At 50.1% G+C, this 17699-nt stretch overlaps 1 protein-coding gene across 9 annotated transcripts in view; it reads left to right on the top strand.

Annotated features, from left to right (window-relative positions):
* Positions 1-15920, top strand: part of VIT (vitrin) — a 57372-nt gene extending 41452 nt beyond the window's left edge. For 4 of the 9 annotated variants that reach the window (XM_076065079.1, XM_032947828.2, XM_032947829.2 and 1 more), the window contains 11 exons: positions 189-227; positions 1669-1716; positions 3914-3961; positions 4603-4668; positions 7355-7423; positions 7767-7853; positions 8487-8634; positions 9395-9498; positions 10522-10748; positions 11584-12097; positions 12847-15920. In XM_076065079.1, coding sequence (XP_075921194.1) covers positions 189-227; positions 1669-1716; positions 3914-3961; positions 4603-4668; positions 7355-7423; positions 7767-7853; positions 8487-8634; positions 9395-9498; positions 10522-10748; positions 11584-12097; positions 12847-13025 — 1529 coding nt within the window. In that variant the 3' untranslated portion in view covers positions 13026-15920. The remainder of the gene's footprint in view (positions 1-188; positions 228-1668; positions 1717-3913; positions 3962-4602; positions 4669-7354; positions 7424-7766; positions 7854-8486; positions 8635-9394; positions 9499-10521; positions 10749-11583; positions 12098-12846) is intronic. The other 5 variants (XM_076065078.1, XM_076065082.1, XM_076065080.1 and 2 more) reach the window with 3 other exon arrangements.
* The last annotated feature ends 1779 nt before the right edge of the window (positions 15921-17699 follow it).

The raw sequence follows: 17699 nt of genomic DNA, 5'->3' as shown, positions 1-17699 counted from the left end.
CCGAGTGACATTTCTCCTTAATTAAGTTTCCCACCTGCAAAACGTTTCAACATCAAAGAATCCGTCGGAAATGTCCACGCCGAACCGGTTTACCTTCCTTCATGTGAAAGAGCTTCTGCTGCTGCTGCTACCGGGTCGCTGTGTCTCCACGCTTGCCCGCATCAACCCGTGCCGCTTGCTTTTTCCAGGATACGACGTAGCCAGCGGTCGGCTGTATGCGCGTCCGGGTAAGTGGCTCGGCGACCCCCTCCGCACCCCCCCCCCTTCCCTCCCAACTTCATGTCCGACGTGTGACCTCCCCCCCCCCTCGCAGGCTGCCTCCCCTCCCCACCTCCGCCCTCCCCCGACCTGGCCGAGCTGCGCCGCGTATTCTGCAACGCAATTTGCGTGGCAAATGTTTGAGCAGTGGCGATGGACGCGCGTTCCGCACGGCTCCGCGCACGCGTGTCGCGGTCGCTAGTCGGTAAATCGGTCCTCCGTTCCGACACGCCTGCTGGCGAGCGGGAGCACGGGGCAACACAACTCAACCCGAAGGCACAAAACCACAGTGAGGGGGCAAGAGACCTCTCAAACCCACCAGGTTCACCACAGAGTAACTGTGGTGATTTACGGGTGCACAAACCCGTAGCGATCGATGTCACTCTTGCGGTGACACCGATAGCTACGGTGGTCAAATTACGGTGCCCGAAAGTTATTTCAACGTCCTTTTTTCCCCCCCGCTGTGAATGAAACTTTTCACCCTCATTTCGGGGCAGGCCAGGACCCAAAGTCTAGGCGTGACGCAGATACAGGAGAAGAGCTGCTTGCTTTCTGGGATGTGCCTCTACATTTAAATGCGGCAGCGTTCGCGTGCGCAAGTCGCGCCTGAGCATCGGATGCATTTGTCACGGAACGCAGCCAGAGAACACGTGCCAAATGTAAGCAGACAGTGGGGAGTAATCATCTCTGCGATTTGGCTTTTGGATAGTGGTGGGAATTCCACGTTACCATGGCGGTGCCGACTTCCCTCCCAGCAACTGATGGAGTTCACGCAAATTATTTGGTGATGCTTGCTACTGCTGTGTTGGCAGTGGTGCACAATAGCAAAAGAATAAAACTCAAACACGTTCGTCAATAACAGAGTGGTCTTAAAAGAAAAAAACTATATTTCATAGGCGACGTTTCGGGCGATGGTTCCTCATACCATATACATGCTATGAAGAATGTCCGTTATATATTTTCCTTTTGAGGCTACAGAGTTATTGACGAATGCGTTGAGCTCGTACAAATGGTTTCTCTTTTTCCGACCATGAAGGGATGAAGATGACGGTAACGATTGGCTCGATTGACTTTGACAAAAATGTAGCCCGATATTTATCTACAGTTACGCGCATGCATTAACGTCCCCAACTTATAACCACGCAATTACAGTCTCATAAGAGGCTCTTAAGAGACTGTGATCCCTCCGAATTGCCCTGCATGCACTAATCATTGTGTTGAATCTCTTGAGCTGAGAGTCATCGGCAAGCCAGCCGGCCACTACCACTTGACGCTGTCAGTCTAACCACTCTCACCCAGCGGCCACGTTACTAACAAACGATCAAAGAAACCCCCTAATTGCCACTTAACACCGCACCCCCTAACCTGCAACCCGTAACCCCGTCCACGACCCTGATCCTAACCCTGCAGGTACTTATTCACCCAGTGGAGAGACGAACGGCAAGAAAGCAGACGCAGGTAAACGTCATAATCGTAATCATTATTCTCATAATAGTCATTATCGTCGATGTTGGCATCAACCTTCAGCAACATCATAAGCAACATAAACCATCACACGAACTCCGGTCATCATCGCAGCGGCTCTTGGCGCGCCACCGAACAAAGACGGTTACCACATCGCGCGCTTTCGGGTGCGTTTCTGCGACCGTCTGGAACGCCCGCCATTCCGATTTGAGGAAGCCACTGGAGCTATGCACTTTAAATCTTGATTTTAAACGAATTTCTTTACAACTTATTTTCGTGATTTGTTGCCCATCCCCGCACCCCTGATTATGACGGTTGGCTACGTCCAGTGCGAAAGAAGTTTCGCGTACATACAGCACCATGATGAGTTGTGGCTGTTTGGGGAGCCCTAGTGGCGTGGAGTTCGGTATGCAGCAGCAATTATAATCAGCATCATGATAATTACATTTATCCAGAAAATGCGAACTGAACCTTCACACTTTTTTGAGGAGGGCCCTGACTTTGGGACGTTTGGTAATTTTATTTGGGAGGAAACTCGAGTACTCGAAGAAAACTCACCACAAATATGAGGGGATAACATTGAAAGGGTCGTGAACCTACTTGCTGTACTCTCTCCTGCTACCTCCTTAGCCACCTTGTGACCCAGCGGGCGTGTAACGCCACCGCACTCACCACCCATCGGTGCAGGCAGCAGTGTGGTCAACAGCGTGCGACACAAACATTGTTGTTATAGACTTAAAGCTTTCGTGATTGCAGGAATTCATACTCTTTGGGTCTTTCGGTAAAGTCACGAGCTAAGTTTTACCGAAAGACCCAAAGAGTATTGTTGTTATTATTATTACTACTACATAACGCTTTTTTACCCAGGAAAGCCTCACCGAGTCTCATGACTCCCTTTTACGAGGGTCCTGCCAAGTTTGTGCACTAGGGGGGGGGGTTGATGATTGCTGTGCAGATTTCAACCGAGCCAAGTTCTAAAACCTGGCAAATTTGGACCATGACGCCGGCACACAGAACGACTTTCTCCTGCGAATAACATCGCAGCATCTTTAATGTCTACCGTGCAGCAGGCGGCGTGTAGTATTGTTACGGTTAATACACCCGCAGCATTAATCAGGGCGGCCCTTCGATTTGAACCGTCAGTGGTATTTTCAAGGCGGGACGAAACCCCGCTGTGGCCTGGTGACCGTTTCGAGTGTTCACTTTATTTGATTTGTGACACGGATGATGATCCCGTTTAGTGAGCTGCCCGGCTATTGTACACGGGACATTCCCTGGTGATGCGTGAGCACAGCAGCAACAACCGAGGGCTAACAACGTGTAAACATCGCAGAGAACGAGTACGGGGAATCCTCAATGAATACTAACAGGCAAAGGAGGCGCAGTATTTGACGGTGGGGGTGAGGAGGAGGAGGAAGGGGTGCAAAGAAAGGCTCAATATCAATGGGAATTCATCGGAAGTGAGATATTTGCGTAGCGGCGTTGAAAATCAACGCAACCGTCAATGATACCGATAGCCAAGGACGCTGGAAGAGTGTGTGCACCACTTCGAACCTACCACCCCCCCCCCCGCCCCTGATGTTCTCGGTAAAAGAGTCAGTTTTGTCTACAACAATATATTTCGGCAATAGACGACGCGACGGGAGCGGATTGTGGAACGGCAGCGGAGAGCTGTTCACATTTTTGTGGCCAAAGACGGCCACGGGGACGATGTGAAGTTCCGTGATTTGAAATGAGGACTCGGGCTCAGCGTGCACAGGAAGGTTAATTTTACACGCCGACTTTCACAACCAACGTTAGGACTCATAATGAGTTCTTCTGGGTTAGAGCATTTCGGTACATTGTTACATTTTCATTGTATATAATTAAACATTTACATTATGCCTCTGACATTACATTGTACCTACACGATCTAACCCAAAAGCAACTATTTTTTCAGCACAAAACATGTGTTTTGGAAACCTAATGCGTGACAAAGACGTCCCGGCATACTTTGCACGTCTAGATGATGGCAACCAATATATATGCGTGCCACACACAGCCTGTGATACAAACAACTTTTTTTTAATATCAATTGTGTGTTCTGGTCTGCATGGTACAGTATTTTATTTCTGGTCGATTTTGCCTGAGCCACAGAAAGAAATAGCTGGGACACGAGGGTGATTCATAGTCCTCTGCTTGTCGCCTGCAGATTACAGGCAGGGCATGCGTGCCGGACAGCCACAAGACAAGAAGCAGGGTGGGTATGGGTAGACTGTCCCTTCACTTGAACATTGCCACACTGCAGGGGCATCCAAGGTGATCATCAGAACAATAATCCCCTTTATTCATGTTGATGGTCGTATCACGTGATCGTAAGTTATGGCTGATGGCTTAGGACGGCCTGGATCTAGCAGTGGATAAATCACATTTGGTAATGATTATAATGATGACTAAAGGCGCTCTATAAATATGAAATGAGACGGGGAAAGTCATTCTATTGCTACAGATCACATGTGTCCACATCTCCATATTTAAATCCGAGTACAATCACGACAACCGCGAGGTAGGCTGCCCGCCTGATGACGTTCGTTGTAATTACTGGCGAAACGTCGTACTCAGATTGTAAATGTTGTGGATTTGCTTTCTAACAAACCGGTGTGCTGAACTAGTAACTAATTGGCGTGTTCTGTTTACGTGACAACCCTTACTAATTGGCTGTGTCGGGTGGTGGCGGGTTTAACGACACATTTATATTTACGCGATCTAACACCAAACCCCCCCCCTGCATTATGGATATTGGTCGCGAAAGCCCGACTACTACGTGTTGAATAGAGCTAGGAGGAGTGGTAGCACGACCGTCGGCGCCCGTCGCTAAACCTCGTCTCCCCGTGCCCCCAGGGCTCAGCCGCGGAGAGGCCGAATCGAGACACGAGGCCCGGGGACCCGTGGTGGCCGGGAGCCCCGGTGAGCGCCGGATACACACACCATCACACACACACCATCACACACACACACCATCACACACCATCACACACACACACCATCACACACCATCACACACACCATCACACACACCATCACACACCATCACACACACACACACCATCACACACCATCACACACACACACACACCATCACACACCATCACACACACACACACCATCACACACACCATCACACACACACACCATCACACACCATCACACACACCATCACACACCATCACACACACCATCACACACACACCATCACACACCATCACACACACACACCATCACACACACCATCACACACCATCACACACCATCACACACACCATCACACTCACACACCATCACACACCATCGCACACACACACACCATCACACACCATCACACACACACACCATCACACACAATCACACACCATCACACACACACACCATCACACACACCATCACACACCATCACACACACACACCATCACACACACACACCATCACACAACAACAACCGCCATTCGCCACTAAGTGGCGGTGACGTCTCCACGACTCTTGTGCCAGGCTATGTGCACCTTGAGGCCACGTGAAGTGTCGAACGCCCGCTGGCAGGAGTTCACAGGGTAGACCCAGATGCCACAAGTCGACTGACTCAGATGACTGGCTGATGCACCCCTACTGTACCAACTTGGTGTGCTTTAGCCACCCGGCGCTCTGCTCGTTGTTGTGAGCGTCGCTCCTCCGCCCTCCGTTGTTGTTGGAGGGCGACTACCTCCAACTGCCCAGTAGCATCCTTCACGAGCCTCCTCCACAGAGGCCGATCTTGACACCGCTGGTACCAGTCATCGGCAAGTCCACTCAGCTCCACGTCCTCCTGTACCACATCACTCCATCTCTTCTCTAGCCCGTGCCGCGCCCGTTTAGCCCCCTCGATCCGGCCGAACAAAAGCTGTTTCGGCATGCGGTGGCTGGGCATACGGGCGACATGACTCAGCCAACGCAGCCTTGCCTGCCGGAGGAGCTCACCGATGGGACCTTGCCCAGATCTTTCAAGGATTTGTGAGCTCCTCACACAATCCAGCCTAGTTAAACCCAAGATGGATCGTAGGCAGGCTAGCCTAAATGTTTCTAACCGGAGAAGATGTTCCATTAGGGAGGTCCACGTTTCGCAAGCGTAGAGAAGGGAGGGAATGACCGTGGCCGAGAAGACCTGAAGCTTAGTGCGGAGCGACAGACCAGGTAGCTTCCACACAGCGTTATGCAACCGATGAAAAGATATTGCCGCTCGACTGATTCGGAGTGAGACCTCTGCTGTTAAACTGGAGCCGGTCATAAGCACACTGCCCAGGTATGGGAAACTCTCCACTCTCTCCACAACTACCCCATCACCGATTGGGAGTTGTGGGGGTGGAGTGTCCGATGGTACAAAATACCCAGGCAGGTGCTTAGTTTTGGTGGGGCTGATGGTAAGGCCCCATCTCTTAGTGGCACGCTCCAGTCTCAGCAGCAGCGTCTCCAACTCCTTTTCTGAATGAGCAGCTATTACCAAATCATCGGCATAAATAACATCGTTGAGCAATAGGGAGCCATCCCTTGACCGCACCCGGGCATCGATCAGCCTCCCATTATATCTGTACCATATGGAGATTCCCCCGGTACAGCTATTGAAGGCTTCACGAACTACGTGGTCAAAATAGATGTTAAATAATGTGGGAGCCAGAGGACATCCCTGTCGCACCCCAAGGTGTAAAGGGAATGGCTCTGACTCCCGGCCACGTAGTTTTACCCGGGCCCGCTAACCATCATGAAGGTCCTTAATGATCGTGAGCAGAGGGTCAGGTACTCCAAAAGCACGAAGAACAACCCAGAGCCCAGGCCTACTGATGGTATTATAGGCCTTGACCAGGTCAATAAAGCAGAGATGTAGGTCTTGCTGGAATTCCCTACACCTCTGCTGTAGCAGACGAACAGAAAATATGGCATCTGTGCAGGACTGCCCTTTCCTGAAACTGCATTGGGGCTCCGCAAGCCTCTCCTCAGCGTGCCTGGCAAGGCGATGTTGAATAATCCTTGCCAGGACCTTTCCCAGCACACTAAGGAGTGAGATGCCCCTGTAGTTGTTACAGTCTGTGCGGTCCCCCTTCTTAAAGAGGGGGACCAACAGGGCATCCTTCCAATCCTGCGGAACCTGTCCAGTGGTGCACAAACGCCACCCTCCCTCAGCATCACACACACACACCATCACACACACACACACCATCATTCACACACAAACCATCATACACAAAAAATAAAGATCCCCCGTATAGCCTTAACAGACTGTTGGGGCAGGTGCTGGTAGCGAGCACCTATGAAGGCCGGTACGGCACACAAGGGGGTGGTTGGCCAGCACCACGCCCGACCACCTTTGTCTTCCGAGTGGTGATGTTTTACACACCGCACCAGGTACTCATTTGAGGCTGAGTCAACCTAGGGGAGGCCCAGGACGCGTTCAGATAATCATCACTGGTTTGGCCGTGAGCAGAAAATCGAACTCGGGTCGCCGGGTTTGTAATTCAGCCCGCTAACCGATCTCCCATACATCCCCCCCCCCTAATCCCTGTCTCCCCAAATCCCTTCCTCTCTTCACGTTTCCCCTTAATCCTCTGTCCTCCTTTCCCCCCTCACCCAGGACGTGCTCAGACGGACACGGGCGTTTGGCCTCCGCCAAGGATTCCGCCTGCGGTGTCTGGCATACCCGGTGAGCCCTGCCCTGCCCTTCCCAGTCCAACTCTCTTTCCACCCTGCCATGCGATCTCTTGCCCCGCCCAGCCATGTCCAGCCCTCCCCCCACCACGTTGGCCCAGTCATACGCGTGTCCCCAGCCAACCTTGAATACTTTCGCTATCTCCAGCCACGTACGTTGCTTGTTACGTCAAATCGATGACTGCACGCCTCCTGCTGTCAACGAGATTCGGGACGAGTCCCACACGCAGAGGTCACCGCGGTTCAACGCAGCAGAGCGCAGCCATCCTAGCAGGCTGGCCGGATGGATGTGCGAGTGCATAACGACCCATCCCTGGCCGTGTGCGAGTGCCGTGCAGGACAGAGCCGAACCGCCGTCCCCGCCGGCGGACACCGGGTGGCCCCGGCTCCCGACATGAACCACGCCGTGAGCGGAGGCAACCCGGGTATGTGACGCTCCGCTCCGTTCCTTAATTTCCCACGGTCCACACCACGCACGCGTCGACGCGACACCACCGTGGCGTGACCTTGTTCAGAGGGGGCGGCATTATGCGAACTCGGGCTGGGCACAACACAGTTAAAGGTTAAACAGAACTTTCAAACCAGACGTTGAACACGCAACGGAATGAGGAACGATACAATCTGCTTTTGACTGTCGGGCATTCTGGACGAGCTCTCACCCGCCGCGTATCCAACTGAATAAAGGTTGTGACACCTGTTGCTTGGACATGAATTGTTGCAATTTGTCCAGCCCACTCCATCCCAAATGTTGACGGTGTAATGGGTGTTCATCGAACCTGTAAACTCTGAAGGAAAACTACTGCCCTTCAATATTTTCCTACATTTTCTCAGCTGACTATTCAGATTTATAAGAGGGGGTGGGGGGGGGGGGCTGAGTCTTCAGCAGGGGGTAGCGACAGTGCCACCTCCACTCCTCTTTTCCATTACCGCTCGGGACTCTGCTGGAATCAGGCCCACCCAGAACTCTGCATCGGGGTTTCTGTCCCCATGGAGATCAAGTTTTGTGGAACCGTTTGCTGCGTGCGTGCGCATTGTGTGTGCGTACATGTGGATTGCAGAGTGCAAGGTGGACGTCGTGTTCCTCCTCGACGGTAGCTGGAGCATCGGCAAACGCCGCTTTGCCATCCAGAAGAACTTCCTGGTAAAAGTGACGGAGGCACTGGGCGTGGGCCCAGAGGGAGCCGCCATCGGCATCATGCAGTACGGGTACGGCACGCGCCGCACCACCACCGCCAACACCGGTGCCATCGCCGCCACCACCGCCACCTCCACCACTGGTGCCGCCATGGGGGATATCGACGCTGCTCCCCATTATGATTCTCCCATCCAGCGAGTTGTGTCATAAATGTGACATCACGAGTCGATTCATTTGTCGATATTTGTTCTCTCGTTTTCTATAAATTAGTTTGCTCCGCGGGCCAAAGTGTTACATACTCGTGTCAGTTGCATATCATCACCAGTTATGATCTATCCGCTGGTGGATAAAAGCCTCTGCAAGCCGCCATCATCTCTCACGGCCACGTGATGCAACAGCCCTTTTAAGCTCCTGCACACGAGCCGATCTCTTGGTTCCATCTCTGTGGTGGACATCCTTCCTGGAAGTGTTTCCTCCACTGGATATAATTGTAATCAATCTTAATGAACAATTTGTTACACACATTATTTATTGCAATGAGCGTAACATTCGACTTTAATCGACGCATCAATATACGGCGAGTGTCTGTGGATGTCGATGTAGCGCACGCTTGCATTTGCGGCCAATTGCACAAGTTGCTTTTCCCGAGCTGCACCTCACAACCACCACCCTCGCACCTCTCATCGTCACCTCCACGTCGCAGCCCTCCTCATGTCCAGGGGTTTAGTCAGGGTGGCCCGTGGCTACACGTGCTCCAGAATGTGCCCTCTCACTCCGCGCTCTCCATTACCTCTCACGCACACTCCCCGTGCGCTCACTCCCAACCCGAAGGGACGAATCTAAGACGGAGTTCTCGCTCAAGAGCTACAACTCGGCCAAGGAGACGTCGGCCGCCATCCTCAACATCCCGCAGCGCGGTGGCCTCTCCAACGTGGGTGAGCGAGTGCGAGGGCGAACTAAGCTCCAGGGGAGGGGCACTCGTCGGGCTACGTTATCGTTTGTCTTTCTTTTTCCCTGAATCTTATCCGGACGGCGTCATGCCAAGAGGCGCGGGGTGTATTTGTTCGGAACTGTCTCCGAGCAGTGCGAGCCTTCATGTTGGAGAACATCCCGTGGAAATGGATGTCACAGATCTACTTGTGAGATTCCTTCAAGTGACCACTGGTTCACACTAGGGGGCAGTACTCTTCCCATTCGCTCTGCCACCGCACACAGTGTTCATCACCTCGCAGTTGAATTGAGGATTCATGTCAAATAACTCCTAATGGTTGCCAGCTCCTGTCTAAGTTCGACGCCCAGGATTGTCCTATTTCCCCTCTGCCTTTGATCGACTGCATCTACCTCTCAGTAATATAAATACGGTAACTGTTATTGTACAGCATCCTATTGTGCGGTCACATTCTCATGCTATAGTAATCCCAAGTGTCTGTGATCCAGCACTTCAGAGGTAATGGTTGGTGGATCATAGAGATATTGGAAACTCCCAAAGTCACTGAGTTGCTAGGTGGCCTGAATATGGCAGTACGGCAAATGGGTTGATGAGCGCACCTGTGCAAAACGTTGCACGTTATACCTTTGATTGCAAGGGCGAACATGCTGCATGTCCTTCCACATGCAAAATAATAGAATTGGCCAAACTTCAGATCGTGGCATGTTGCAGAAAAAGAGATTTGAGATTCGTTGTTGCTTTCTCAGGAAAAGAAATTATAAATGTTCATTATCAAGTCACTTTATGGTGATAAATTTTTGTTAACACGAGCAAAACCTTAAAACTCATATTTGACAGCATGGATTACACAGCATCAGTACAACATACACCAGGTAGACAGAGCGACAAAGAGACGGAGGCATTGGTAGGTGGATAGGCAGAGGGAGGTAGACAAATAGAGAGACAGGAAGCACTGTATGCCCACGTACGCCCTCGACGTAACCCATCTGCCGGGTTCGCCCTCACACAGGCCGCGGGCTTCGCGAGGTCTTTGACACGGTCTTCTTGGATGAAAACGGCAACCGCGGGCGCGCGCCCAACGTGGTGGTGGTGCTGCTGGACGGGTGGCCCACGGACAAGCTGGGCGACGCGGCGCGCCTCTCGCGAGAGTCCGGCATCAACATCTTCATGGTGACCGTGGAGGAGGCGAGCAGCGAGGAGAAGCGCCTCCTGCCCGAGCCCGACTACGTCAACCAGGTGCGATCCTCGGCCTGCGCTCGCCTCACTCGACCTTTGACCCTAGAGCAGTGGCTCCCGACCTTCCCGGGGCCGTCGTCGACTGTCAACCCTCGAATTTTTTTTCACGGAGCACAACGCGGCGAAAAAGTATAGGGTTTACATTAATAATTGTTTATCTTCAACAATTCCGTGGACATATCCCAGGGCCTTGCGGACTAGGCCCAGAGCCTAGTAAAGCGCGTCCAAGTGCACGGGCGTGCATCCTGATTCTCAACCAAACTACGGTTTTTATCCTTATTGGCTGTTTACGTTTAACATCTGTGATGTGGTGGATTTTAGATAAATTAGGCTTTCCTTTGATCTCTATCCCCAGTTGTAAGTGGGTGGTGATCTGGTGGCATGAAGGGGGTTCAGTTTATCACTCTGGTGCACACCATATTCTAAATACATAGAGATATATAGTGAATAACGCAATGAATAATTGGGAAAATTAATGGATGAAAACTACATTGTGGCTGGATATAGTAGCACGTGGTGTCTTCAAATGCACCCATTCAACTTCAATGCACAACAACTCTTGACTCCAGCCCTAGTCCCGTGGTCAACTCTGACTCAAACTGTGACCCTGGACTTGAATCAAACACTTCTCAATTCATACATTTGACCTCAACCCCTATCCCTCATGTAAACTCTCACCCCATCTTCAACTCTATCCCCAGTCTTAGTCCCTACCCCAAATCCAATGAATACCTAAATTCACACCTTTGACCACGACCCTTAACTTTGACTCTGGTCTTGACCCCTGACCCCTTGATTTCGCCCCCCCCCCCCCACTCCTGCCCCCCTATATTAGACCGTTTGTCGGACGAGCGGCTTCTTCTCATTCTCGGTGCCGAGCTGGTTCGCGGTGCACGACTTTGTAAACCCGCTGGTGGAGCGCGTGTGCGACACGGACCAGCTGCTGTGCAGTAAGACGTGCCTCAACTCGGCCGACATCGCCTTCGTGGTAGACGGCTCCAGCTCCGTGGGCTACAACAACTTCCGCACGGTGCTCGAGTTCGTGGCCAACATCTCGCAGGCCTTCGACATCTCTGACACGGCGACGCGCATCGGCCTGGTGCAGTACACCTACGAGCAGCGTACCGAGTTCGCCTTCGCCGACCACTCCACCAAGGCCGACGTAGTGGCGGCCGTGCGGCGCGTTAACTACTGGAACGGCGGCACCAGCACCGGTGCCGCCATCAGCTACACCATCGCCAACCTCTTTTCCACCTCGAAGCCCAACAAGCGCAAGATCCTCATCATCATCACGGATGGGCGCTCGTACGATGATGTCAGGGGCCCCTCCAGCACCGCGCACAGTCAAGGTGAGGAGCGTGGGTGTGTGCATGCGTGCGTGCCTTGTCGGCTTTCAAAGGTGCTTGCGAATAGCACTTGCCCCAAAATTATATTAAGTCTATACGAGGGATCTTTGTCTTGTGTGTAGGTATGTGCCTATGCTGGTCCCTGCAGTGAGAGGTAGTCTCGCCGTTGGCTCGTTGCGCTAAGAACCCGGCAATCCGAGTTCGATTCCCGCTCACGGCCAACACCAGTGACGATTATCTGAAGTGGACCTGGGCCTGTCCTTGGTCGACTCAGCCTCAAATGAGTACCTGGTGCGGTGTGCAAACGTTACCATTAGGGAGACAAAGATGACCAGGCGTGGTTCTGGCTACCCACCCTGGCCTTCATAGGAAATCGCTAACAGCACTTAGCCCAAAATTCTGTTTAGGCTATACGGAGATGTTTATCTTTGTAGTGCCTTGATGCAGAGGGGGTGGTGTTCATTCGTTGAGATTTTCTCCAATTCAAGTATAAGAAGTGTTTTACATGTGGGAGGAAACTGGAATACTCAGAGAGAACCCACCCAGGTTCACACTCCACGTGATGCCAATGCTGCCATAGCCCAGCAATATTTTTGTGTTTCATAAATCTGCACGTGATACACCAACCCTTGTTTCCAAAACACAGGGACATTTAACGAAACTAAAGTGTGATTATATTGCATGCGTGTAAGCCAGGTAGCCAGGTTGGTGATACACCTGTGCACCTGTGCGCATCCCCTGTGCGCTTGCAGGTATCATCGGCTACTCGATTGGGATCGCGTGGGCGGCTCGCGAGGAGCTGCAGTTCATGGCTTCCGAACCGCACGTCGAGCACATGTTCTTCGTGGACGACTTCGAGGCTGTGTACAAGGTGGTGCCGCAGATCATTAGCAACATCTGCAAGGAGTTCAACCAGCAGCCGCGCAACTGAGGCGGGGGCCTATCGCTACCCAACTCACCGACCACACTCCGGCTCCTCGCCTACCTACCCACCCAGCCACCCTGCGCTCACCTATGCGCACCTACCAGTTCGAAATACTCCCTTGCGACCTTCTCTCCTGCGTCTCCATCATGTGTCCCTTATGTCTCCACCTCGTCATCTCCTCCCAACCACTTGTTTGGGAATTAAGCCCCATACGTGCAGCCACATTGTCGAGATAGTTAATAATAATAATAATAAATCTTGCGCAGGAAAGCCTCACCGAGTCTCAGGACTCGTTTCATCATAATGTTGCTACTGTTTTGAAAGTTGGACCAATTGCTTAACAAAATTTGATCCACAAATTGAAAATAGTATTTTTTTAACGTTATTAATGGTTGTGCAAGCGATGCGTGACATTCGGAAGCCACAGTTACACGAGGCTCGTGTTTAAGGTGAGTTATGGATTGGGCCTGTGGCACGCCGCGGGTGGCAGTGACGCCCGTGTCTGGCAGGGCACGCCAGCGTCGCAGCCTGGCCTATCTCTATGGGCGATCATTGTCGAGAGACTCCTGGGTGAGCGCCATCACCCACGTGGACACGAGTGTCCCGAAGTTCAACGTAACGCGAGGCGCTTAATACCTCATACAATTTACCGGGCATTTGGCTTCGATTGGAATGGTAAAGATCCGCAGTAGCCAGCGTCGTGCTGTGACCACTTTGGTGATGGCATCACTGAGCCTATCCGAGAGAAAGCGTAACTGTATACAATAGCATATTTGAGCAATAGTAATTTCTTTAAAAAATGTTTTTTTTTTATACGTAATAATCGAGACAGTTGTTTTTATACAACACTTTCTGTACCTCCACATTTAGCTCCGGCTTCTCGTTGAATAATCACCAACAGGACTTGTGTTTGTGGTGTCACCTGGCGAGTTGATTTTGTTTGGTACCCTGGAAAAGCTTGATAATCGACAAAATCGAATTTACCAGAAAGTAGGCTTTTGTAGAGAGCAGGAGGACGTCGTGGATGAAACAAATGGATTCTTAAGTTCATTGAACTTTCCACCTGTGCGGAGATGATACAATAAAATAACAATCAGGTTGACTGTGAGGTATATGAAGCTAGCATACATTTCCTTAAAAAATATGGGTTATCAAGTTTTTTTTTCTTCCAGCGCAAGCCCTCCTTTGTATTGGGCCAGAGCGTGGATTGTTAAGCATCTCTAGGATGAGCCCCCAAAACTCGTGGCCATGACTGTCAACAAGTCAGCCCGAAGTGGCTAGAAGTGGGACATTGGCAGGACCACTGCCTGTGCACGCAGGGTCTTAAGCAGTCTACTGTGAGGATGTCAGATGTCCTCATTTTATATGTCTGTAGCATTTGGTACGAAGCAGAGCTGAATGCCTTATGCCTGCTAGCATACCTAATTATTCCTTCATTCGTCCAGGTAAGATTAAACCAAATACTTGGTAACAACTTTTCAAAGCTCACATTTGTGCAAATTGTTGACCCACGTTTTTTTTCGTCCATAAAGAGTGCTATATATACACGTGGCTTTCTTTACCGCTTTAAGTTTGTTTTGCTGTATTTTATTGTACCCCGTTATAGATGTTGTCGAATGCTAGTTTTCTAAAGTAGCCTCCTCGTCTTCTAGGAAGTTTGAACAAAAACACAAAATGAAGTGGTCAGAGGTTCAGGATTTGCCCAACTTGCCATGCCTCCTTCAGCCTTTGAATAACTCCAGAGAATAATATAAAGCAATGCAATTCGCCACGTTCCCATGTTACACCGGACTGGGTTAGATGTGTTACACGCAAGCATGGACTTGAGTGACCTTGAGCTGTAAACGCAAAGCTATATCATGGACCTGCTTCGATGCCTTTGGCTTATACCGTCACGTACATACTCCCAAACCTCAGTGCAGGGCTCATAGCAGACAACTTGCTGTGGCTGCTGGGCAATTGGACCACGACAGGCAATGTGTCTGTCTGAAAGACGAGGTGTCTGTCTGGACTCTAAGCTCATAATATCCAGCAGCGGCCCCTCCTCCCTGTAGAGCCGAGGGATGCCCGATGGCGATCGTGGCATGATGGATCGTCTAAACCGTGCGTGCAAGTTGCACGGCAGCTGCAAGATTCCCATTGTTCGTTTATCCCGAGCGATTTTTAGTAAAACAAAAATGTGCAGTCGAGTCTGGTACTCGCCGCCTTATCAGCCGAGCCATGCTTAGCAACACAAAGGCAGAAGTTTAGAGTGTCTTAGTCACTGCAGGTTCATGTAGGTACACGGATCACACATTCAATGGGACATTGCTGTGATGGACCAAGCGTGGAAGAGGCTGTCATAGGGAATTGGCATGTATGCCTCACCACTCATCCCCATGCAGACCCGGCCATTCAATCATAAAACCATGCACACCCCAGCCATTTAATAATACACCGATCCACACTCAACCATCCCATACTCAATAACGCTCAGCCATATAAACTCGGCCATCCGCATTTTAGCCACGGAAACATTCACACTCGACTATGGGTCCACCCTCGTGGAACCACTTCCAACGGAGAGTCACCCAACCATCCACGCTCAACCACTCAGTCGTCACATCCACCACCTTGGTTTGCAGTTGGTACGTAGAAGCAAGTGGAACTCTGGAAGTCTGACGGACACGTGTGCTTTCTCGCATTGGATTATTTACCAGTTAAGATGGAGATGTACCCGGCTGTGGGGAGCTTTCGGGCCTGCTAAGTTATTACAGATATTTGCTACATTTTACTCGTCTGCAGCTATAGTATTTTTTGTTGATTTTTTTTAAATTTGCAATCACACTTTCAAGTTGCCTTTTGCAGCATGGCTGATTGCCTGTCTTTCATTATAATAAAGTTACTTTAATATATACGGCATCAGCGGCAGTATTTGTTGTCCTTATTTTATGAGTGCGTCTGCGAGTGGATTTTACATTTCACGACAATGTACAGTTTTAGTATCTTTCAAAAGCCAGTTGGTTCTGAGAGCCCATTGTGGTAAGACTGACGAGCGGAACGGCGCATTAATATTGATATTACTCGTTGGTTCTTTCGGTAAAGTCACGTTTGTTAGAAATAAAACAAATAACGACGTTTCGATCACAACACAAGCGGTCGTCATCCCCTGATGACGACCGCTTGTGGTCGTGATTTGTTTTATTTTATTTTCTACCTACGTGACTTTACCGAAAGAACCAAAGAGTATGGATTCCTGCAGTCACGAAAACTTCAAATCAAGATTATTGATATTCTTAAGCTCGCACACATGCATCAAATCGCGTGCGTAATAATCTATTTTTCGATTCGTACTCGCGGCCCACTCGTCCCTCCGTGCGTGATATCACGTCCACGTAGCCAGCCAGCAAAACTTTTCTAATTTTAGTCTATGCTGTATGCAATGGGTGCACGCCACTACTGCAACCGCTAGAGACCGCCAGAATCGATGTACTGTATTGAGAAGTAGCTGACATAACTCGGATGTACATACTGTACTCTATTTGGGACCAAATATTATTCGCATGTCAGTCAAATTGTCGTTTTCCAAAACGAAGTTTCTGTAAAAGCCATTGGCTGGAATTCCATACGGTGTGATGTATGCATTGTTTTATAGTATGATACTTTGTGTACATGTACATCCATTTTGTTACATCTACTGCTGGATGAATACCTCTCCACTCCGTGCCAGTCGTGAGTATATTTGGCCATACTTTACCACACTGGTCAGTGCAGGTTTGATGAGGCCGATGAGTTTGACATGTCTGGGGTTATTTCAACAACACTTTGTTTTCTTGCATCCTAAGTGCATTTTTTATTCCACAAAATCTAAAACTTACAATGTTTTTATTTGTTATCCTATTCGCATATATAGGATGAGATTGTTTTAAAGGGCACATACATTTTCATTCATCCCAGAGGTTTTAGAAATCGTTTTTAATACAATGAAGGGCACTTATTCGAACAAAAAGGTGAATTGTACAGTGAGGGAAAAAACGTATTTGATCCCCTGCTGATTTTGTACGTTTGCCCACTGACAAATAAATTATCAGTCTATAATTTTAATGGTAGGTTTATTTGAACAGTGAGAGACAGAATAACAACAAAAATCCAGAAAAACGCATGCCAAAAATGTTATAAATTGATTTGCATTTTAATGAGGGAAATAAGTATTTGACCTCTCTGCAAAACATGACTTAGTGCTTGGTGGCAAAACCCTTGTTGGCAATCACAAAGGTCAGACGTTTCTTGTAGATGGCCACCAGGTTTGCACACATCTCAGGAGGGATTTTGTCCCACTCCTCTTCGCAGATCTTCTCCAAGTCATTAAGGTTTCGAGGCTGACGTTTTGCAACTCGAACCTTCAGCTCCCTCCACAGATTTTCTATGGGATTAAGGTCTGGAGACTAGCTAGGCCACTCCAGGACCTTAATGTGCTTCTTCTTGAGCCACTCCTTTGTTGCCTTGGCCGTGTGTTTTGGGTCATTGTCATGCTGAAATACCCATCCACGACCCATTTTCAATGCCCTGGCTGAGGGAAGGAGGTTCTCACCCAAGATTTGACGGTACATGGCCCCGTCCATCGTCCCTTTGATGCGGTGAAGTTGTCCTGTCCCCTTAGCAGAAAAAAAACACCCCCAAAGCATAATGTTTCCACCTCCA

The sequence above is a fragment of the Petromyzon marinus genome, chromosome 6 (assembly GCF_048934315.1).
Source record: "Petromyzon marinus isolate PM22_M1 ecotype Great Lakes invasive population chromosome 6, UKy_Petmar_22M1.pri1.0, whole genome shotgun sequence".
Taxonomy (NCBI): Eukaryota; Metazoa; Chordata; class Hyperoartia; order Petromyzontiformes; family Petromyzontidae; genus Petromyzon; species Petromyzon marinus.
The sequence above is the reverse complement of the archived record's forward strand: the minus strand, read 5'-3'. Positions and strand labels throughout refer to the sequence as shown.